The sequence below is a fragment of the Gadus chalcogrammus genome, chromosome 13, assembly GCF_026213295.1.
Source record: "Gadus chalcogrammus isolate NIFS_2021 chromosome 13, NIFS_Gcha_1.0, whole genome shotgun sequence".
Lineage (NCBI taxonomy): Eukaryota > Metazoa > Chordata > Actinopteri > Gadiformes > Gadidae > Gadus > Gadus chalcogrammus.
This window is the reverse complement of record NC_079424.1, coordinates 17,231,556-17,251,402: the sequence shown is the minus strand read 5'-3', so window position 1 is coordinate 17,251,402 and position 19,847 is coordinate 17,231,556. Positions and strand designations below refer to the sequence as shown.

Below are 19,847 nucleotides of genomic sequence, written 5' to 3'. Positions count from 1 at the left end.
TCCACACACACAGACACACACATCCATACGTACATCCATACGCACGCACACACACACACACCCACACACACACACACACACACATCCATACAGCTTCCCTACAGACCCCTTGTATCCTCAACCAGCCCAGGCATGGCCTCTAAACCCCGCCCCCCTCAACCCCTTCGCCCTATGGAGGAGGTACTTGTCCTGATGGTATAGTGCAATAGTCTTCTCCCTATGCCTGAAGACCCCCCCGCTGAAGGACACGCTAACAGTGTCCCCGCTGCGTTCTGAAGCCTCAGAACCGACCGTCCGCCGCGCGTCTCCGGCCCGCCAGTCGACCCCCCCCCCCCCCCCCCCCCGCGCTCACTGCATGCGCTCGGGCTGGACGTGCTGCTGCGGGGGGTAGTGGAGGAAGGCCTGTGATTGGCCGGCGGCGCCGGAGGAGGCCAGGCTGGCGTGCATGGCCGCCAGGCTGGAGGCGGCGGCGGCCGTGGCGGCGGCGGCAGAGCTGGTCCCGGAGGAGGCGGAGCCGGGGGCGTAGGCGTAGCCCATGAAGCTGGCGGGCGAGGGGGCGTAGGGGTAGTGCTGGTCGAAGGCGGCCTGGGCGTACTGGGAGTAGGCGGCGGCCGTGTTGTAGTCCAGGTAGGGGCTGGAGCCCACCGAGCCGGACACCTGGGAGGGCAGCACCAGGCTGGGCTGCACGAAGGCCTGGGGGTAGAGGTACTGCTGGGCCAGCCTGGGGGACAGACACAGAGAGGGAGACACAGAGTTAGAACAGGGAGCCAGGGGGACTCAAATGAACAGCTGGGAGGGAGGGAGGATGGGGAGGAAGAGTGCGGTTTCCACAGGGCCGGGGTGTGTGCGCACGCGTGTGTGTGTGTGTGTGTGTGTGTGTGTGTGGGGAATATAAACACTGCGGGTGTGTGGAATATAAACTCTTTGTAGGTGTGCTGAACCCGCTCTCGTCTGTGGTTCCCGCTCTACTCTGTCGATGACTAATCGCACGTTGAGGAAGAAACAAATACAAAACCGATGGGGGAGAAAGAAAGGAAAAAAAAAAGAGAAAAGGAAGGATTAGCCCGGCAAAGTTGAGTCAACCGCTCGGTTCGTCGGTTACAAAACCTACTGAACCTGTTAGGTTGGGGGGGGTGGGGGGGTGGGGGTGAAGGATCGGGACAGCCGTTACTGGCAGGTTTTCAGGCTCAGGCACCAGGAGAGTGTTTTACCAGCTGCTATTCTTCACACACACACACACACACACACACACACACACACACACACACACACACACACACACACACACACACACACACACACACACACACACACACACACACACACACACACACACACACACACACACACACACAAATAGGGAACTGTGTCTTCTATTTCTCCATTTGGCCCATAAATCTGAAGCCGGCTGTCACAGGTGACGACGTAGGCTGGGGGCAGGGTGTGTGTGTGTGTGTGTTTCTCATGGTGTGCGGGTGCGTGGATATGGGGAAGTGGGGAGAGCTTATCAGAAGAGAAACCTAGTATCAGAACTGTGGCGTTGTCTGTGGTCCTTTTAATGAACCTTTACCCACAAGAACGCATCTGTTCACAAACACTAAAGAAGGAAAGGAAGTTAACAACTTCAGTTTTATCCATGAGTCATTGGGCTGTAGTTAGAAGGACAACAGCTTCCAACACAAATTACCCCACCAACTAATCGTCTTCACAGCACACCTATTATTAACAGGAAGCTATTCTATAATAAAGTTTAGAATTGCTACTGTATCCACTTCAGTACACGTCTTTGTGTGTTTGTGTGTGCGTGGTGAGTTTGGGCTTTGGATGAGTGATGTTGATGTGCAAGGAGAGCATGTAAAAAATCTTGTACTATAGAACACCTTTGTCAAGAAAGGGCACACCACTCACTGCAAATGCACACACGATGGACAAAATAAATAAATTTGACCTTCAGAAAGCTGCATCTCAGTACCGGTGAATGACATTTTATTCAGATTGAATACAGAATGCGGCCCTGAATGGCGAGGCTACATCGAGGAGGGAGCTGGATCAATCCAGTCATGAGATGCAGCTTGAAGGTCTACACAGCAACATTAAAACAATGAGAAGCATGCACTAGTCAAGATTATAGCACAGGAGGAATTAAGCACCCCCCCCCCCATCCCTCTTACCGGCCCCAACCCCCCTCCCAACACTGTTGAACTTCAAACAGCTCACCAAGGCCACCACTGCAAACCCCCCAAAACCATGCCATACAAGGAGAAGAGTTGCGCTACAATCAGCACAACCTCTTCACATTTCATAATCACACGCACACACAGAGGAAAAAAAAATAGGGAGAAAGAAAAAAAATAAAGAAAAGGAGAGGCGAAGATAAAGGACCACTCCATCACAGCACACCACACTGCACTCTGAGGCCATGGGGCACCTTGGGGAAGAGGGCCGCTGTCTAGGCATGTGGGGGCCGGGGGTTTGGCTGGGGAGGGACACTCTCTCTTTAGCCTTAGCCCAAACCCCCTCCTCGTGGAACCGGGAACCAGGCCCCAAGCCCGGTGCCGGGTGCTCCTCTTCTCGTCTCCCCGGCCAACGCGGAGGCTCTCTGGTCAGCTGGGAGCGGGGGAGGGAAGGAGGTGCGACACGATGGCTGGGGTCAACGGTGAGCAATGACATGGACGTCCTGTGGCCTGAGGCCAGCAACACTCAGACCACAGGGATGGGATTATTGCAATAAAACCACCAAGAAATAAACAGAACGACGGGCGAGGAAATGGAGTCACTCGGGACGCCTAGATCAACGACAGTAACACACTATTTGAACGTTTTTGAGCCCAGTAAGCTACCGGCAGCTACAGCAGAGATGCTAAGACAATGCTGCCAGCTTGAGCTGCTATGCTAGTCTGGCGTGGCCAGCTTTAACCACACTGAGGAATGGGGGAGGGGGTGAGGCAACAGTGAGAGAGAGAGAGACACTTTACTCTGGAAGAATAGAAGGGTGCAGCCCGCTCTAGTTCCACAGGGGCATCTGCCAAGTGTAGGGAGGAGGGTGGGTGAGGGGGAGGGTGAGGGTGGGGGGGGGGGGGGGAGATAGGGGGTTGCTACTGGCAGTGCCCTGGGAACACACACAATGAGTGCACATTCACTTGTAACGCGTACGCATAAGTAAATGAAGGCCGCTCTCAACCCACATGTGAACTTTAGCCCCACAGTGGCAACAAAGAGGCATTGAGTCCCAGCACACTTCTTTAAAAGGGATGAGCGCACGTACATGCAGCGCTGTGGGCCGGGCTGAGCCTACATTCACTGCTGCTCCTTATAATGAGCCCCCCCGGCCCCCGGGCGCTCTGTGTGCGTCGCCCCGGGCCATTTGGCTTTGACCCAAACATAAGTCCGGTGACCCCCCCCCCCCCCCCCCCCCCCCCCCGGGAGTGGCAGCACAGACGGGTACAGAGCACATCATTAATCTATACACAAGCATAACACGCGCACACACACACACACACACACACACACACACACACACACACACACACACACACACACACACACACACACACACACACACACACACACACACACACACACACACACACACACACACACACACACGATGTGTATAGAGAGGCCCTGGCATCTTGTAGGAGAAGGAGGAGGGCGGAGTACGCTGGGGGGGATTGAGGGGGAGGTAGGAGGTGGGGTGGTGGAGGAGGAAAAAGGTTGGAGGTCAGCTGGTGGGTTTAATGCCGACCGGACAGTGGGTGGGGGTGGGGGGTGGGGTTGGCCATCACGTCTTTCAGAAGCGAGGCAGGCCCGGGTTGGGCAGTGCAGGGAGATTCCATTGGCAGAGAGCGGCTGAGCCATTATGGTAGTGAGAACGTTTGTCTGTTAATGGCTAATCTCCAAACGTTGGTCACTCTGCTTCAAACCACTATCAAAAACCTGGATAGAAATTTAAAGAAGGACTGCATGAACTGCATAAGCCGTGTGTTCTTTCAGGAAAACAGACAAAAAAAAACGAGGGGCTTTGTTCCGACACCTGTGGAGGTGGGTTTCCCAGGGTGCACCTAGGCTCATTAAGCCTTCACATAGGAGCCCCAGTGTACCACCCCTCCTTCCCTCCCTGCCATTAACCCCCACCCAGCCCTTCCACACAAGCCTCAAAAGCACCTTGAACACCCCCCCTTACCACCAGTCTCACAAGGGTGTCAGTTTTCAGGTTCTCAATCTAATGGCTGCCTGACACTTGGTAGGAATATCATTGTGATGAGAGAAACGGTAACAAAAAAAAAAAAACGGGAAGAAAACCCTCGGGTGAATGTGGCGGTTCAGTGCCATTATGGAGGAAGGGTATCAGAGATGGGATAACCAACACCCGCCCCTCTTCTCCAACGGACAGTTCCTGTCCTCAGTGACCTCTTCCGGACCCTACTGGTCACAACAGCACACACACACACACACACGCTGTGTGAGTGTGTGTTCTTTAAAGCCGGGCCTCAAGTCTGCCAGGCGGACTCTAGAGAGGCCAACAGGTGCTCTCTTTCTCGCTCGCTCGCGTGCTGTCTGTACATGTGTTGTAGAGCTCCCTCACTCCCCATCTCTCTCTGGGGCAGTGGTCACTAGAGATTAAGGGGTGGGGCAGGGTGGGGGTTGGGGGTGTTTAAGGCTGTAATAGGAAGCCAGCACCTGTCAAGACGTACGCGACAGAGGAGCCTACCCTAGTGCCCTGTTTTTCAACCAGTAACCACGGAAACGGGGAGTCCTGAGAGGGAACTAGCAGCTTCTTCTGACATTAACCCCCGGGAAATTAACCATATTTGAGGCCGGAATGGACCTGTGGATTTGTGACTCAAGTCAGAGGCTGAAGCAGAGGAATTAGACATCCATTTTCTCAGAGCACCGTTGTATATCGCTTAACTAGGATTGAGAATAACCTATAATTGTTAATGATTTCCACATGTCTCTCGACTTCATAATGCGCCATTTGATAAAAAGACTCGAGAATTAGATTTATTTTCTGATAAGGAAGCTGCAGCTCTTGGGTACATTTGCATCCGCATGCCTGACAGTAGAGTCAGAGCTGGGCTAAAAGCAGTCACACATGTACATCTGGATTGTTTTGACACAGCTAGGCGATCAGCTTTCCAACTGTCAAATCCCCCCACAAAAAACCTCAACACAACACAAATAAAAACACAAAATAAGGCTTCATGGTATTTCCTGCTGACACAACAAACAGCTGACAGGGTGCCTTCCCAAGGCATTTCACAAGTTTTGCAAAAAAATTGTAGTCAGACAGGTTAAAACCGAGGCTATAAAAAGAAGCATACAATTGTGCCCTGGCGGTTATTGAGAATAGAGGCCACTACAAGATAAACTAATAACAGAAGATTGTAGTCTGGTCTGTTCGCATTTCATAAATGCCTTTAGACAATAACACATCAAAAATGTAGCCTGGGTGACAAATAGATGCCGTTTCAACCAAACTTAATAGAAGATTGTAACCTAGTCAGACAGCCAAAGAGGCCAATACAGCGAAGCACCAAAAGAACCAAAGCCCACTCCCATTTGCTTACCCATACTGCCTCTGGACAAGCGCAGGGTGAATGGGCTGCACTCCGATGGAGAGGCCTGGAAGAGATAGAAGGCCGGCTGTCAGACACACAGCATTTGCATTTTACAGAGGAGGACGACGGGAACAATGCACAATGGGCACAGAGCGAGACACAGGCACAGGCAGTGTCTCTCCGTTGTGCTTGCACTCGACAGAGGTCGGACTTGTTTCAGACAAAAAAAAAACACACGCACACACACACATAATGTATCGGCTAAGAAAGACCAGGAAGAAAACAAAGAGGAGTGCTCACCAGCGTGCTCCTCACCTGTCTGCATACTCCGAGGCTTGGCCCCCAGGTAGGCCAGGTTCACGTTGGCCTTCCTGCCGTCGATGATGGGGTTGGGGTCTTTACAGGCCCTCTCCGCCGCCCCCCGGTCCGTCATAGTGACCTGTTGGAGGAAGGGCATCAAAAGGCAACATTAGAGAAAAACTACAACTAGTTTAGACAAATCGTTTTTTCTCTTGCCACAGAGCCAGAGGACTGCGGTGGTGCTCAAAAGCTCTGTTTTGGGCATAACCAGTGGAACCAGGAGAATACCTCCAATCCCCCTGCAGCCATATTGGTTCTCAACACTGGCTGGGTAGGGGAAGTGAATAAGGAATCCTGCTAGAGATTAGAACCAGGATGGAGCCAAGATGCCCATACATAGACGCCACAATGTCCTCGACTTCTTTCAACCCAAAATAAATTAAATGAGAACACACAGAGGAGCAGTTTTTTGGGGGAATGCCCTTAGCAGCACATGCTCTCAAGCCTGGTACTTGACGACAGCACGGGCAGACCTGCTGAAATATGAATCCGGGATGAATATCAAGGAGCTTATCCAATTAGGGAGGAGATATTAAGGAGATTGCTACAGGTCTGTCCCTGCTGTCTTCCTGCTGGCATTAGACGTTCCCGTCTGTTTTGAAGGATCAGTTTTATGCCAACTCAGAGGAATTGAGTTGAGAGAAGGGACTTCAAAACGGTGGTGCTTCCAGCAGTAGACACCAGTAGAATTTGAAATCTGGAGAGATATGGACTGTGATCCACTCCAGGGCCGGTGTTGTGAACACACAGACGGGGGCAAGGAGTTTGTTTACATGGTGTTGTGGAGCCCTACTGAGAGGGATCCTGCTAATCCACTTGACAGCCAGTACGTGCTTGTGGTGTTGGTTTTGTTTGTTAAATATACTAATGCCAGAAAAAAAAAAAAATTCTACTAGCCTACTAGACCAACAGGATGAACAGGTACAAGAAAAGGGGGGGGGGGGAGAAGACGCAAAGAGGAAAAGAACAGAAAGTGCTGATGACTGTTTATGCTTGGGTGGCGTTTCAGCACTGCAGCGTGGTTTGGTGGAGGCAAAGGGGCAGCACCTACATGACCCAAAGCTTGTCAAACTTCGACACACACTGACACACGCTGCACTCGAACACCGACGTTTTTCTTGGGAGCCTGAAAGCTGTACGTAAACAATGAGTGCCATTGTCTTACAGGTCTTGAGTTAGAAGAAAACACGCATACACATAACAGTTTTCCTACCCATCTTTGGCTTGTCCCCGTTTTATTGGCAGGGTATCTCGCCCAGGTTGAGGTTCTGGTAAATATTTGCATTTCAACAGAGTCTTCTGTTTTGTCAAAAGCCTGCATGACTGGCTTTGTCTTAATAGACCATAGAACCCTTGAGCTGAGATTTAAAGCCGTTATAATGGATTTATACACAAACTCATCCAACTTCATCCAAAACTCACCCAGATATACTGTACATTTCAAAAGACGTATATGGGGAAGAAATGAATCGTTTATTGCGCACCATTATTCACCTAATGCTATCGCCTTATGTTTCATGGCTTAAGAAAAAGGCCATTGGATCAAACTGGCCGTGACATGGAGGTGAACTTGCCCTTCACCCAATCTGCTCATCTTTGAGCGAACCCATATTCAATGATTAACATGTGGTTTTGAAAAAGGCCATTATTTTTCCCTGGTGTATGAGTGTTTAACATAGACTGCGCAAGCGAGGACATTCTCCCTCCTTCCAAAAGCACCATATAAAGAAAGAGAAGACGTGTGGACTGCGCACATAGGCCTACTGCTGAAGAGCGATAAGCCGGCTCCTAAAGGGGCCCGGCCAGCACTGGGGCGAGTTGAATAAGTGCATGTGGGGGTCAGGGGGACATAAACATATGTTGAGATATAATCTACTTAGTTGACCGATCAACTTAGTGTAGCCTCATCCTAATTACGCTAAAATAACCGCAACCAAAGCAAGAAAATAGAAGCCATGCGTTAGCGCGATTTATAACTCTATATCAGATTATGTTTGACAAGCTGCCTTTTTATTTGAATGGCTTGGTCATGCAACGTGGGCCCCGTATCAGAACAATGCGTGTTGATTATTGATCACAAAAAATAAACTTTCTGGAATATTACGCACACGCGCAATACATTAAGAACAGAGGTCAAGACAAGATCTTTACAATATCCCCTCCATCGTGAATAATCATCCCGCACAAAACACGTTATGAGTGTGTGACTGAGGTAAGTTACTTACAAAGCCGTAACCTCTAGATTTCCCGGTCTGTCTGTCCGTTATCACCACCGCTTCGTCTATGTCGCCGAAAGCCTCGAAATATTTTCGCAACGACGCGTCGTTCGTGTGGTAAGGCAAACCACCGACAAAGATCTTGGTGAAAGTAGTGTCTTTTTGAATACTGCTGGGATGCATGATTTCCAGGGCCCCGTTCATCAGCGGATGTAGAAGCATTTGGCACCCGGAGTCCTACCGCACGATTACAAATGAATCGGATTCTAGGAACTTTCCAGATTAATATGGCAACGCAACAAAATAATAACACGACAGGGACAGGTGCTCCAAATATTTTCTCCGCGTTATGTCTTTCCTTTTTGGTGCGTTCCTTAAATCAACCTGCTGCTGCTGCTGGCATGTATCGCTCTTTCTCTCTGTCTATCTCTCTCACACAATCTGCCTCGACTCATGTAGCAGGATCCCAACCGCTTGTAACTGTGCCAGTGTGTATGAGTGTGTTAAATGTTCCGGCAGAGCTGTAGCTTGTGCTTCGGCGGATTTGCCGCGCCCATTCAGGACAGCCGACCTATCGGTACAGTTTTCGAGTGACAACTTTGTCAGCGCTCCTCCTCCTTCCCCCCCGCCTACCAGCGTCCTCGCTTGCACCTGCTTTTGTCCTTCTTTACAACACAAAGGAAAGCCTCTACTGTACATCCAAAACGCGCGCCACACACACACACACACACACACACACACACACACACACACACACACACACACACACACACACACACACACACACACACACACACACACACACACACACACACACACACACACACACACGTGTTGCTTTGTCTAATTCTAGTAGAAAAGAGGAAGTGAAATGTCCTAGACTCAGAAGGATTGTAGCAAAAAAAAAGAGAAAAAAAAGGGGTGCCAACACAGCAGATAAGCAGGGAAATCGAACAACGCTGCCATCATAATACTAGATCACATCATAGCTGGATACTGCCAAACATTGTCATTCGAATATATATGGTTACAATTCCTCCATGCATTATCTTACATGTGATGTCGGTCACAACAAACTGCTTATCCCCTTGTCATAAAACCCATGTTTTTGTTTTACTTAGATGGCAACAAGTGCGTATAGCTAAACCTGTTAGCAGACACCATGATATTACAGTTCACGATATTACAGAACAAGTTGCGAATGCTTTAGTCCATTCATGCAAATTATTATGTACAATTCTCTGCTCCTTTCTGCATTATCTATTGCTTATGTCATGTTGATCAAAATGTATTACAATGGATCTCTGTTAAATAGTCTCACCCCCACAACATTTAGGTATTAGTTCATTGCATAAGTCTTTACATGCAAAATGGCTGAACAAGTTGTCATAATATGTCAAGCAACTGTAACTTAAAATGTACAATAATTGTCTTCAAAACTTTAGCCATAGTTTAGATCAGAACATCACTCAGTTATATTGACATGTATTGAGAACATGACTTAGCAATTTGACTGTCTTATCCATATACAATGACACAAGGACTTGTCATTCTGATGGCACTGCATGTTCATTGACACAGTTGTTTACTTTTGAGAGATGAACTAGTGATTTTGAACAAGCTGGCTTTTGCAGGTTATCCATGTGTTTTGCTATTTGTACGAATTGTTTTGAGAAATGCACTTACTGTTTTGCAAATGTTGAGGATAATTCAAGAATGTACCAAAGCGACTGAGAAAAACTGTAATCATGATTCAGCAGGGTACTGTGAAGGTCGAGGGACCACACACACACACACACACACACACACACACACACACACACACACACACACACACACACACACACACACACACACACACACACACACACACACACACACACACACACACACACACACACACACACACACACACACACACACACACACACACACAGTGTGCCATGCTGCTCCACGCTGGGATCTTGCATTATGAATGGAGGCAGGGTACGAGAGATAGCCTACATCAGCTACATGCCTTCAGCCGGTTGTAGAGCACTGATAAAACGAGAAAGGGATGATAACACGAGAATAATGCAGCACCTGCGCTGCGTTTTTTCTTGCGTGCGGCTGTCTTTTAAATGCAGGGAAGTTCCTAGATCAGATTGTTTAACCGAGTTGTTGACTCCGGGTGCCCAACTGCTTCTACATCCGCTTCTGAATGGTGCCCTATAAATCTTGCATCCAAGCAGCATTCAAAAATACACTACTTTCAGCAAAATGTGTGTTTGTTTGTCCTTCGAAATATTAGTGTACTTTCAGGGCCAAGGCAAGGAAGAGAGACAACTGGGACACGGTTCTCTATGCCAAACCTGTCTAAAAAAACATCCTTAACAAGACCAGCCATACAGTCCATTAACTAGGTAAATGCATTAAGCATTACATAAAGGGAAGCACTTAATTAACTTAACAAGCATGCATTAAACATGGCCAGGTTGGGCTGTCAGACGTTCTCACTAGGCACTAGCAGCATTTGAGTTGGGAAACTTTGATTCACGTTTTGCAAGACTGGACTAATAATGCTGTGAGCAAACCGATTTGTCTTCAAGAAGACCAACACATCAAAAGCCTTATTTTACAGTACAAGAGACAGTAGTCTTGTTGTCTAGTGACGGGTGAACTCTTCAAAGCCCTGGGGACAGAGTGGTGAGGAAGGTCCGACTATATTTCTCACACTCGCTGTCTTGGAGGTCCCTTGTGAAGTACCGACCAACAGGTTAACATCAGGGTGACACTCCGCAATGACCTCAATAAAATGGCCGTTATTTCACACCTATCACACCTTATCCTCCGCGAACTCGGACACTTTTCACCAAGGGCCCTTGTTGTGGCTACTCCCACTGTAATTCATTTCCACTAAAGCATCTCCTGGTCGCATGGTCAAAAGACTTACATAAAGAATCAATCTCTTCCTTTGATCTTCTTGTCATTGTGGTTTATTGTGCCGACTCGACTATGACGGGGTCTCTTGCACAGAGTGCACCCCCTGCTGGAGGATAAGGGTTGAAGCCATAATAAACTTGTGACCATACACGTTCATGAGGTTCAAGAAGCAGACCTACCCGAATTGTTCAGGGCCGACTCTAGTGGACTTATTAAATCGAATGGATGGCGGTCCTCGATAGCTGTAGTTTGTGTTCTGACACAGTTTCATACTGAGAAATATGCAGTATGTAGGCCAACTGTTCAAGTTAATTAAAAAACAAGTATAGCCTATATACACATCACATCGACAACAGTATTCCTTTTTAATCGACTTCCAAGTTGGAACAATGTGAGAATTTTACAATATACGCAGAGTAATTTATTTCACATCTCATCATTATTATTTGAAATATACCATGAAGTAACACCGAGCCGAAGAGGAACGTAAAGTCTTTTGAAAACGGTCGTAAAAAAAAAGATGTTGCAGGAATCCAACAAAAATAAACAAGATGAATGACAATCTAAGCCCCGCCCCTTTCTCCACGACGACCTCAAAGACCAATGATGCCATGCAGCTGCCATCTATACCAAGTTGGGTTGCGGGCTCTGTTGATTGGTCCATGCACGCTATGCAGCACCGCCGCATTGGTCCAGGGGTTTTGGTGAAAAGGAAGGTGCTTTCTGTGTATATTCACGAAGACACACACGCACACTAAAGCCGCAGGTCTTCCGCCGCATCCCCCCGTAATGGCACGATCGTGACTCAGCGCGGCGCATCTGAGGACAGGGAGGAGAGGTCAGTGCCCGACATCACGTTCACCAAGTCGTACGGACCTTTATTGTTACCAAGGTTGTTCATTGCAGTGGGATTAACAAATCAGACGACAGTCAAACACTACTAGTTATGGTTAAGTACTAAATCACTTATCTCTACGGTCAACATAGGTTGCATAGGTAGAATCTAATCGTGTGGAGCCAGCTCATAAACCCTTGCTCTTAAGTATGTAAGTGGCAGTAGCAGCCCAGGGTTAAACCAACTGTAAATGGGGAAGGGCCTGTTGGGGTATCAGGACCCCCCCCCCCCCGTCTCCCTTCCCCCTCCTCTCACCATTTCTTGTTCCGAGGCTTGAGCTCTTCGGCCGCGTTCCGCAGGAAGATGTAGTTCTTTTTCTGGGGGTTGTAATATTCGTGGCCCTGGGGGGGGTGGGGGGGGGGGGTTGGAAGACACAGAGGTGCAACAGTAAGGAACCACGCGTCAACAAACTCACCTCGTCTCTGCAGAGACCAGTTAACTACACACTCTTATTTGATGAGGTTACTTTGGGTAACAAAACCTATTCTAATTAAAAAGGTTGCATACATAAACATAAAACAGGTATGTTTTTATAAAATATACAATATTCAAATAACTACTTTCAAACATATCGATTTGTTAAAACAACATTTCATTCAAGACGTTTCCCCAAACGCCTAAACATTTTACGATCCGGTTCGTTTTTTTACACGTGATCTGCCCAAACTCCTGCTGCCTCAGTGTCTGACAGAGCTTTCTCCCAACGGCGGCATGAGCCTCGTTAGCTCCCCTCACCTTGGACCAGTCGTAGCTGGAGGCGTAGGCGAAAATGTTGCCGTTGCTGTTGAAGGCGCAGGCGGTGATGGGCTGGTCCAGCTGCTCCGACGTCTTCAGCTTGGTGCGCGCGTCCTTGTCCCAGAAGCTGAAGCGGCCGTCTGAGCCCACGGTGGACAGAGTGCCGTGGACCGGGTGGAAGGAGATGGCGTTCACCTGAGACCGTGGAGGAGGGAAGATGGGGTTTAAGGTCGTTGGAATGGGCTTTGCACTAAAAAAAAAGCCTGAAATTGCAACCGGTGTAACTAGTGTTCCCTTTGTTATAACTGGAATTATTAGATTATAAGAAAAATATGTTTTACTTTTCTACTATCATTAAATATCTGGTAAGGTCACCGGTATCCAAATCGACCTAAAGATTTGAACTATTTTCTATCAATGTTATGTGGACGGCAGGTCAGGCCCCAGGATGCAGAGCATGGACAGACATTGGGTTTCGAACCCAGAGTCTTTCAGCAGAGACGCAAACACCCTAACCACCGGACGATCCTGCCCGACGTATCCAGGAGCGTCAGACTTACAGCATAGATGTCCTGAGGCGTGGCTGTGTTGGTTCCGTTAGACCTGTGGCACTTGAAGGTGAAGTTGTCTTTGGCCCTGATCCAAAGAAAAAATGGTAATTAAACACATGGCTCACTGGCAGAACCACATGGACACGTCGTTCGTAGGAGACTGTTGGCTGGATGAACACTTACGGGTTGGGGGGGTTGATGTAATGGATGGCCACGCGGCCCTCAATGCTGCCCAGGGCGAAGCCCGTTGGCTTGTTCTGCTTGTCTTTGAATATGGCCACACAGCGGTGCTGCAAGAGAAACAATCACTGTCACACTAGGGTTGATTGAGGCTGAAAAAACTTTCTTAATCATACTCTGAGTAAGACGTTTACAACTGATGACTGCATTAAGGAGAGGAAAAACAATCCTTATTTGTCACTGCGAAAGTACAAGTACTACACAACGAAATAAGATCTCTGCCCACTCTACCGGTAAGGACAGTACAGGCTTTGAAGGGGCCTGCCTTGGTAAAGCTCCTGGCATTGGAGTTATGAGGTGAGCTTCCTGTAGCGCCATACCTGATGCTTGAGGGGAGAGTCTATCCTTCTGAACTCCGAGGGCTGGTTCTCCAGCTGGTACACTATGAGCCCCCGGTCTGCTGTCGCCAATACAGCCATAGGGTAGACCTGCACAGACAATTGAAACATTCACATCCAGGGATCATTGTGGATCCACGGGGGAATGGTTGGCGTTCTAATGGCTCAGGTCATTGAGGGGAATAGAATAAATGTAAGTAAGTATGATGTATTTTTTTGTAAGTTCTTTAAGAAAAAACTATAAAAGAAACACGTTGAAAGTAAAATGATGGATGTATGTGCATATATACAAAAATGATTGAAAAATGTTTTATATATATATACTGAGTAAGTACACATAACCTAAGGTTCCACTCTGCATAATGAGAAGGGTGTCTGAACAGCAGTGTTTTCCATCAGGAAGTGTTTCGATGACTTACCACGTCAGCACAGTAGCATCTTTCGGTCATGGGCAGAGACAGCATGGGGTTGGGGGAGCGCGTGTCCCAGAACTAGCGGGCCAAAGAGGACGGACACAGCATTTAAATTACATGTGTAGCTTGAAGCTTTTTTCCAAGGGTGCCAATTGCAGACATTGATGAGTTATAATAGGAGGTTCTGGTTAGGTGATGTTCTGTATAAAGAATAGTTGCATGGAAAGATATAGCTTAAGTTGTACCTTCAGTGTTTTGTCCCAGCTGCCTGTCATGATACAGCTGTAGTTGGGCGCTTTGACCCAGTGGATCGATTTGATTGGCCCATCATGCTAAAGTGTGAAAGAAAGGGTACATTTGAAATACATATGAATATAACAAACTATAAAAAACTTGTTTCATGTTTAGTTATGGAGATAAAAGAAACTCAGTTGAGAGAGTAGATGAAGCTTTCAGAAGATGATTTTAATACATGCATTGTATGGTGGCCAGTTAACAAAGTGTTGTGTTAAAAATGTACACCTTTTCTAAGAACACTGAATTTGAAACAATGTTTTAGTCTGCTTTTTGGGGGTAAGGGAAAGTTTAATATTGCTGGCCGAATTTGTGATCCCTGTTTGCTAATTACGCCCTTACAGATCCCACCTCCAGCAGCATGAATCAGGGCTCCAGAGTGCAACTAATATTTTTTTATAGGTCGCACTGGTGCACCTGACACTGGCCGGGTGAAAATATAAATCTCTTTCGCAATCGCATCATCTCTGTGTTCTCCTGTAATCAAACTCACACTCATGGTTAGGGACGGGGATCAAAACCCGGTTCTATCAAGGACCCGGTTCCACTTTTTCAAAACCCAAAAATCAAACCCGGGCTTATCGATACCACTATCGAGTCCCGTCGTTCATTTATTATTTTTTTGTCCCGCAGGTCCTGTTATGTAATGTTGCGTCCCTCGAGTCGCGTCACGGCATTTAAATCAAATCAATCCAATCACTGCAGCGTGTCCACCATGTTTTTGAATGGAATTGTAAGCAAACCGGTATTACGAGTAAAACAAGTGAAGTCTGGCAGTTAACTTTGCTCGCGAGGATGGCTGAACGGGCGAAAATCATTTATTGTAAAGGGGGGAACACAAACTCAATGGCCAAGCACATTAGCATTGTGCATCAAATAAGGACCAAATGCAGCACCTTCTGTCTCCGAGTAGAAAAGACTTTCACCTCCTTCTCCTGTCCTTTTAAATTGCGAATGACCTAAGCGTCAGAGTAACTGAAACGGATAAAGAAAATAAACGCGACAGAAGAGGGGAAAAATTAAGCGAGTTAAAAACAGAGAATGTTTTTTCATTCAAAAAAACTAAGCCTACTTTTCCAACCTGCCCTGCTACTGATAGTAGTTATTCAGAGTCTGAATTACCCGCACAAGCCCTTTTATTTTGCTTAATTTTTTAGTTTGAAATGTTCCATTTCAGCTCAGTGAAAAACTTGAAACACTTTATTGGAATTTTTATACTTGTGCTTCAAATAAAGACAAGCATTTCTCTACACCTCATGCTGCGTTCCAGGGACACTTTTTAGCCCGTAAGGCTGGAACGAGCTGGAACTGGGAGTGAATCAGTCTGGTACGAGTTCACAGGTAGTGAGTTGCGGGTTTGTCTGCCGTTCCAGGGCATTTTCACGGGTAGAAGGTTGTGAAAACACGGGTTACGGGTTGCCTGGATCGCAGCATTATTCTTTTCAAAAATCATTCACATTATATGAAAGTTATGGAGGGCGATACAAGGTGACCTAATGGCGTTAAAGGCGATGCAATGAAAAATTTGGTGCACCTAAAGTATGTTGGACATGGAAGCAACAACTACATAGCAGGCATAGAAAAGTATATATTTTTTAAAGAGCCATCATAATGAGTAAGAAGTAGCAAAGAAAATGGCAAAAGACATTAGAAGCAGGAGGTATAGGGAATATTTACATGGCAGTATAACCCATCATAAATATAAACTCTAGGATCTTCTGACACGTGTTGTCCTTCTACTACGCAAAGCTGCCCGACACAGCGCTCCATGGCTCATTGACCCACTCTGCAGTGAAGCTCTGCCGTTACTGTGTGGACGCCACTGACTCCCTCGACAAAGCACATGCTCCTGGGGCTGGGCGATATGGACCAAAACTCATAGCTCGATATTGTTTGTTCGAATGGCGATATCCGATATTATAACGATATTTTGAACCAAACGGGTAAAGTGTGTAGTTTTAACGCCACAAGTATTCACTATCAACCTTTTTTTTTTTTTTTTTTTGGCTCAACAAAGCACAGCTGTGCTTTAAACAACAGATATTTAAGGGATAATGTATAGAACACCGGTCTTTATCGGGAAAATATGCCCAGACAGGGCGAACAGGACACCGACCTGAAGGGGCTTATTTTCGATAATGACCGGGGACGTTCTAACGGTTCTATACATTATCCCGCTTATTACACGGCTACTTGCCTCAAGAAAAAATAACTTCAAGATGAGTCTTTTTACAATTTATTTGTAACCAGCATTCGTAGTGTTGATCAGCAGAGAAATAGTCTGCCAAAGACGTTGACGTCGCATAGCAACCGAAGACGCTGGGGTTGACAAGTTACCGGACTATTTGCGGAGTGATACCAAAGAAGTCATTAGAGACAAAAAAATCCTGTTTTCCTTGACAGCCTCTTCTATAATTTGAATGATTTTAGCTTGTGTGTGCTCGTGCCCGCGATAAATCACACACAAGCTAAAATCATTCAAATTAATGTGCTTTATTTTTATCTCGCACTATTGGAGCACGTACTACTCTCTTAAACTCCGCCTCTGACTACGAGATGGTTAGTGTTACACCTTTCCTGCTGTCGGCTCCCAGACCGAGGGGCACAGGAGAGACGTTCCCTCCAGGGCCGATGATCTCTCGGGGGCAACACACCCTTCACTTTGACCGGCAGTGGGTCTGCTTATAGGTCGGAATATGGTCGGAATGAAGCGGCCACCGATTCTTGCCGGGTACTTTATTGTTTTACACACAACCGGACTCGATCATTACTTCACTAAACTGACATGCCCGCTACCGGTATAATTTTAAAACCGTTATATCGCCCAGCCCTACTCCTGATAATGTTGTCCTGCTTAGTGTTGTTTTATCTTTATTCCAATAAAGCATGTGTTCTAGCTAATTTAACTATTTTAAATTTTAATGGGAACAATTATTTCAGCAGGTAGTGTCTGCTTCACAACAGCCCTGTTTTTAAAAGTTAGAAAGGAGCTGGGCTGTGGTCTCACCTGTGCGATCTGCATGGCCTGGTTGCTGTTGAGGTCCCACATCTTGGCTGTCTTGTCACAGGAGGCGGTGAACACTTTGCTCCCATCCTGCTCAAGCAGAACAGACGTCACGGTCAGATTTGCTGTAGATTCAACCGATTTGACTGAAACTATGAGAATAATGATGGGAGACATGCTGCTCATTACACTCGTCTCAAATACATCATCAAATACAACTAGAAGATGTCATCATGTCTTGTATTGGGATAGAACAGAGTAAACTCAAAAACAGCTATTCTATCACAGGAACATAAATGCATACATAGCTGGTTTGCGCTCACAGCATAGGAAATAATGTTCAGAAACAAATCCCAACGGGGATCTTACATCACTCCAGCAAACGTCCAGCACTGGGCCCGTGTGCATCTGCTGCGCCTTGGGAACGGTCTGTCCGTTGTCCTGCACCTCCCAGCACCGCACCTGCAGCCATACAAAAACCACAATACGCTCCAGTCATTGATTTGCATTAGAAACGATCAAACAACCCCACTCAAATCAGCTGTATTCCTAAAGAAATTCATAACCTTCTCTCAGAGGGGATCATCTTGGGTGTCCAGTTCTCGTCGGTTGGTCGATATGCACTTGTTTTGACCAAGTTCTCATTGGTCTAGCAATCGCTGGCGTTAAAAGATGGCGAAAAAGCGCATCTTAATCCATTATATTTGAGTGTGGGAGGGACATATGCAGACCTATGTGTCTAATCTACTCCAATCTACCAAACAAATGGTCATAGAGTTGTTTGAATTTCAGTCGACCAAGATTTTATTTGGTTGACTACCGGCGGTCATTCTGGCCGAAACTTCCGCCATGAATGAACTCAACGCATCCAAACAAACTTCGCCACCAATGCCCTCTAGTAATGACGTAGAAGAAAGGCAGTTCGTTGCAGAATGAAACGTTCACACACTGGTTGGCGGAGACGGGAAAAAAATTGAATTTTACAACTGCTATCTCTAAATGAAGGTCTTAATTAAGTAAAAGTCATTGGTTACTATGTTGAATGTGCATATCGAACAACCACGTTTAAAAACAACTCCCCCCCCAAAACAACAAGTTTTGGGGTTCAGTGCCGCTTTATTAATGGTAGATAAAACGCTCACATCATTGGCCCACGAGCCACCGATCAGGAAGTTGCCAGGCATGGTTGGAGGACTGAAGGCCAGGCAGCTGATGCTGTCGTCGGGAGGCGAAGTCACCTCCACATCCTGTAGTGTGTGCAAGAGGGGACAACCAGTGAGGAACAGAATGGACAGTCTGATAACATGTAATGGGAAATGCACCATGTTAGGTGTTAAGTAAAGGTATTTTAAGGGAACACCGTGCAAATAATTTTAGTACCTTCATTGGATTGTGGCTGTCTGTTGTCGTGGCTCCAAACACCCCTGTTCCTCCAGCTCCGAACCCGGTTGTTGTACCGAACAAACTCATGATTGGTGGAGTTTACAATAACCTTAACAAGGGAACAAAAGTAGACACATTAAATAGTAATTCATCAAACCCATGTATTTAAGCAACCTACTTTCAAATTGGAAGATGTCCTCTTGAATTAAATTAATTAAAATAGAGATCTAGCGTTAATCTGCTAATAATAATAATAAACATAGCTTGCCACATCCATAACAAGTTGATGAGGATCTGTCAATACAGCTGGGTGGCCATAACTAAAGAGGTTGTATTGTTGACAGCTAACATAAGCTATTACATGCTAGTGAATGTAACGCACGAAAGGTTCATGCTGGTGAAAATATTCGTGAATATTAAGCACATTTAAGACAACACTAGTCAGTCAGATGACAAACTTATGTCGACTTCACTAACTAACCGCTTAGATGAACGTAAAGGCAAACATACAATGGTTGAGCTATTCAAACAAGCTAACGATAGTCAAGCTAGTGTGTAGCTTTTTGGCTTGTGCACATAGCGACATATGCTTGCGAATAATTAAGCATTATTCATATGGTCACATTGTAAAAACAGGTATCGATATATCTTGCTATATGCTGAGATGAATTTAGCAGAAATGCCGCTCGAATTTGGGATACATGCAGTGGCGGCATACGAAAGTTTATTTTCGTCCCTAACACTGCAACCCTTCTTCAAAGCCAATTCCAGGGCACTAAATTCTAACATTGTTTAGAAATATGGCTGAATAAAGGATACATACGGTCAGTATTCGTTATTCTTTACAGCATGCCAATCGGTACAATTCTTGAGCGCAACCATGGGTGTGTGATGGCGCACAGAAGTGTGGTGTTCGGTGTTCTGTCGCAGTTTGA

The 19,847-nt window shown here is 46.6% G+C and overlaps 2 protein-coding genes across 4 annotated transcripts in view; both read right to left on the bottom strand.

Moving 5' to 3' along the window:
• The window catches only part of rbm38 (RNA binding motif protein 38), a 10,513-nt gene extending 1,850 nt beyond the window's left edge, over positions 1-8,663 (bottom strand). The window contains exons 1-4 of one of the 2 annotated variants that reach the window (XM_056606171.1): positions 8,147-8,663; positions 5,877-6,000; positions 5,571-5,625; positions 1-721 (exon numbers count right to left, since the gene is read on the bottom strand). The exon at positions 1-721 is cut by the window's left edge and continues 1,850 nt beyond it. In XM_056606171.1, coding sequence (XP_056462146.1) covers positions 349-721; positions 5,571-5,625; positions 5,877-6,000; positions 8,147-8,359 — 765 coding nt within the window. In that variant the 5' untranslated portion in view covers positions 8,360-8,663 and the 3' untranslated portion in view covers positions 1-348. Of the gene's footprint in view, positions 722-5,570; positions 5,626-5,861; positions 6,001-8,146 lie in introns of both variants that reach the window. The other variant, XM_056606170.1, reaches the window with a different exon arrangement.
• Positions 8,664-11,002: 2,339 nt separating this feature from the next.
• Positions 11,003-19,847, bottom strand: rae1 (ribonucleic acid export 1). Of its 2 annotated transcripts, XM_056606670.1 has the most exons (13): positions 19,736-19,846; positions 18,910-19,021; positions 18,672-18,776; positions 17,899-17,991; positions 17,533-17,619; positions 14,477-14,563; positions 14,238-14,309; positions 13,801-13,908; positions 13,424-13,530; positions 13,250-13,325; positions 12,690-12,884; positions 12,210-12,295; positions 11,003-11,878 (listed from the first exon to the last, which is right to left on the bottom strand). In XM_056606670.1, coding segments are annotated over exons 2-13 (1,107 nt in total). In that variant the 5' UTR covers positions 19,000-19,021; positions 19,736-19,846; the 3' UTR covers positions 11,003-11,877. The 2 variants fall into 2 exon arrangements, with proteins under 2 accessions (XP_056462645.1, XP_056462644.1); XM_056606669.1 differs by lacking the exon at positions 11,003-11,878 and having other exon boundaries at positions 12,206-12,295; positions 19,736-19,847.

Bases quoted from the DNA above. Each gene is read 5' to 3' on its own strand.
- rae1 (XM_056606669.1), bottom strand. From the start codon at position 18,999: ATGAGTTTGTTCGGTACAACAACCGGGTTCGGAGCTGGAGGAACAGGG. The intron at 14,310-14,476 runs GTACAACTTAAG...TTGGCCCGCTAG, and splicing joins GCTGGGACAAAACACTGAAG to TTCTGGGACACGCGCTCCCC. The intron at 13,909-14,237 runs GTAAGTCATCGA...TTGTCTGTGCAG, and splicing joins GATGCTACTGTGCTGACGTG to GTCTACCCTATGGCTGTATT.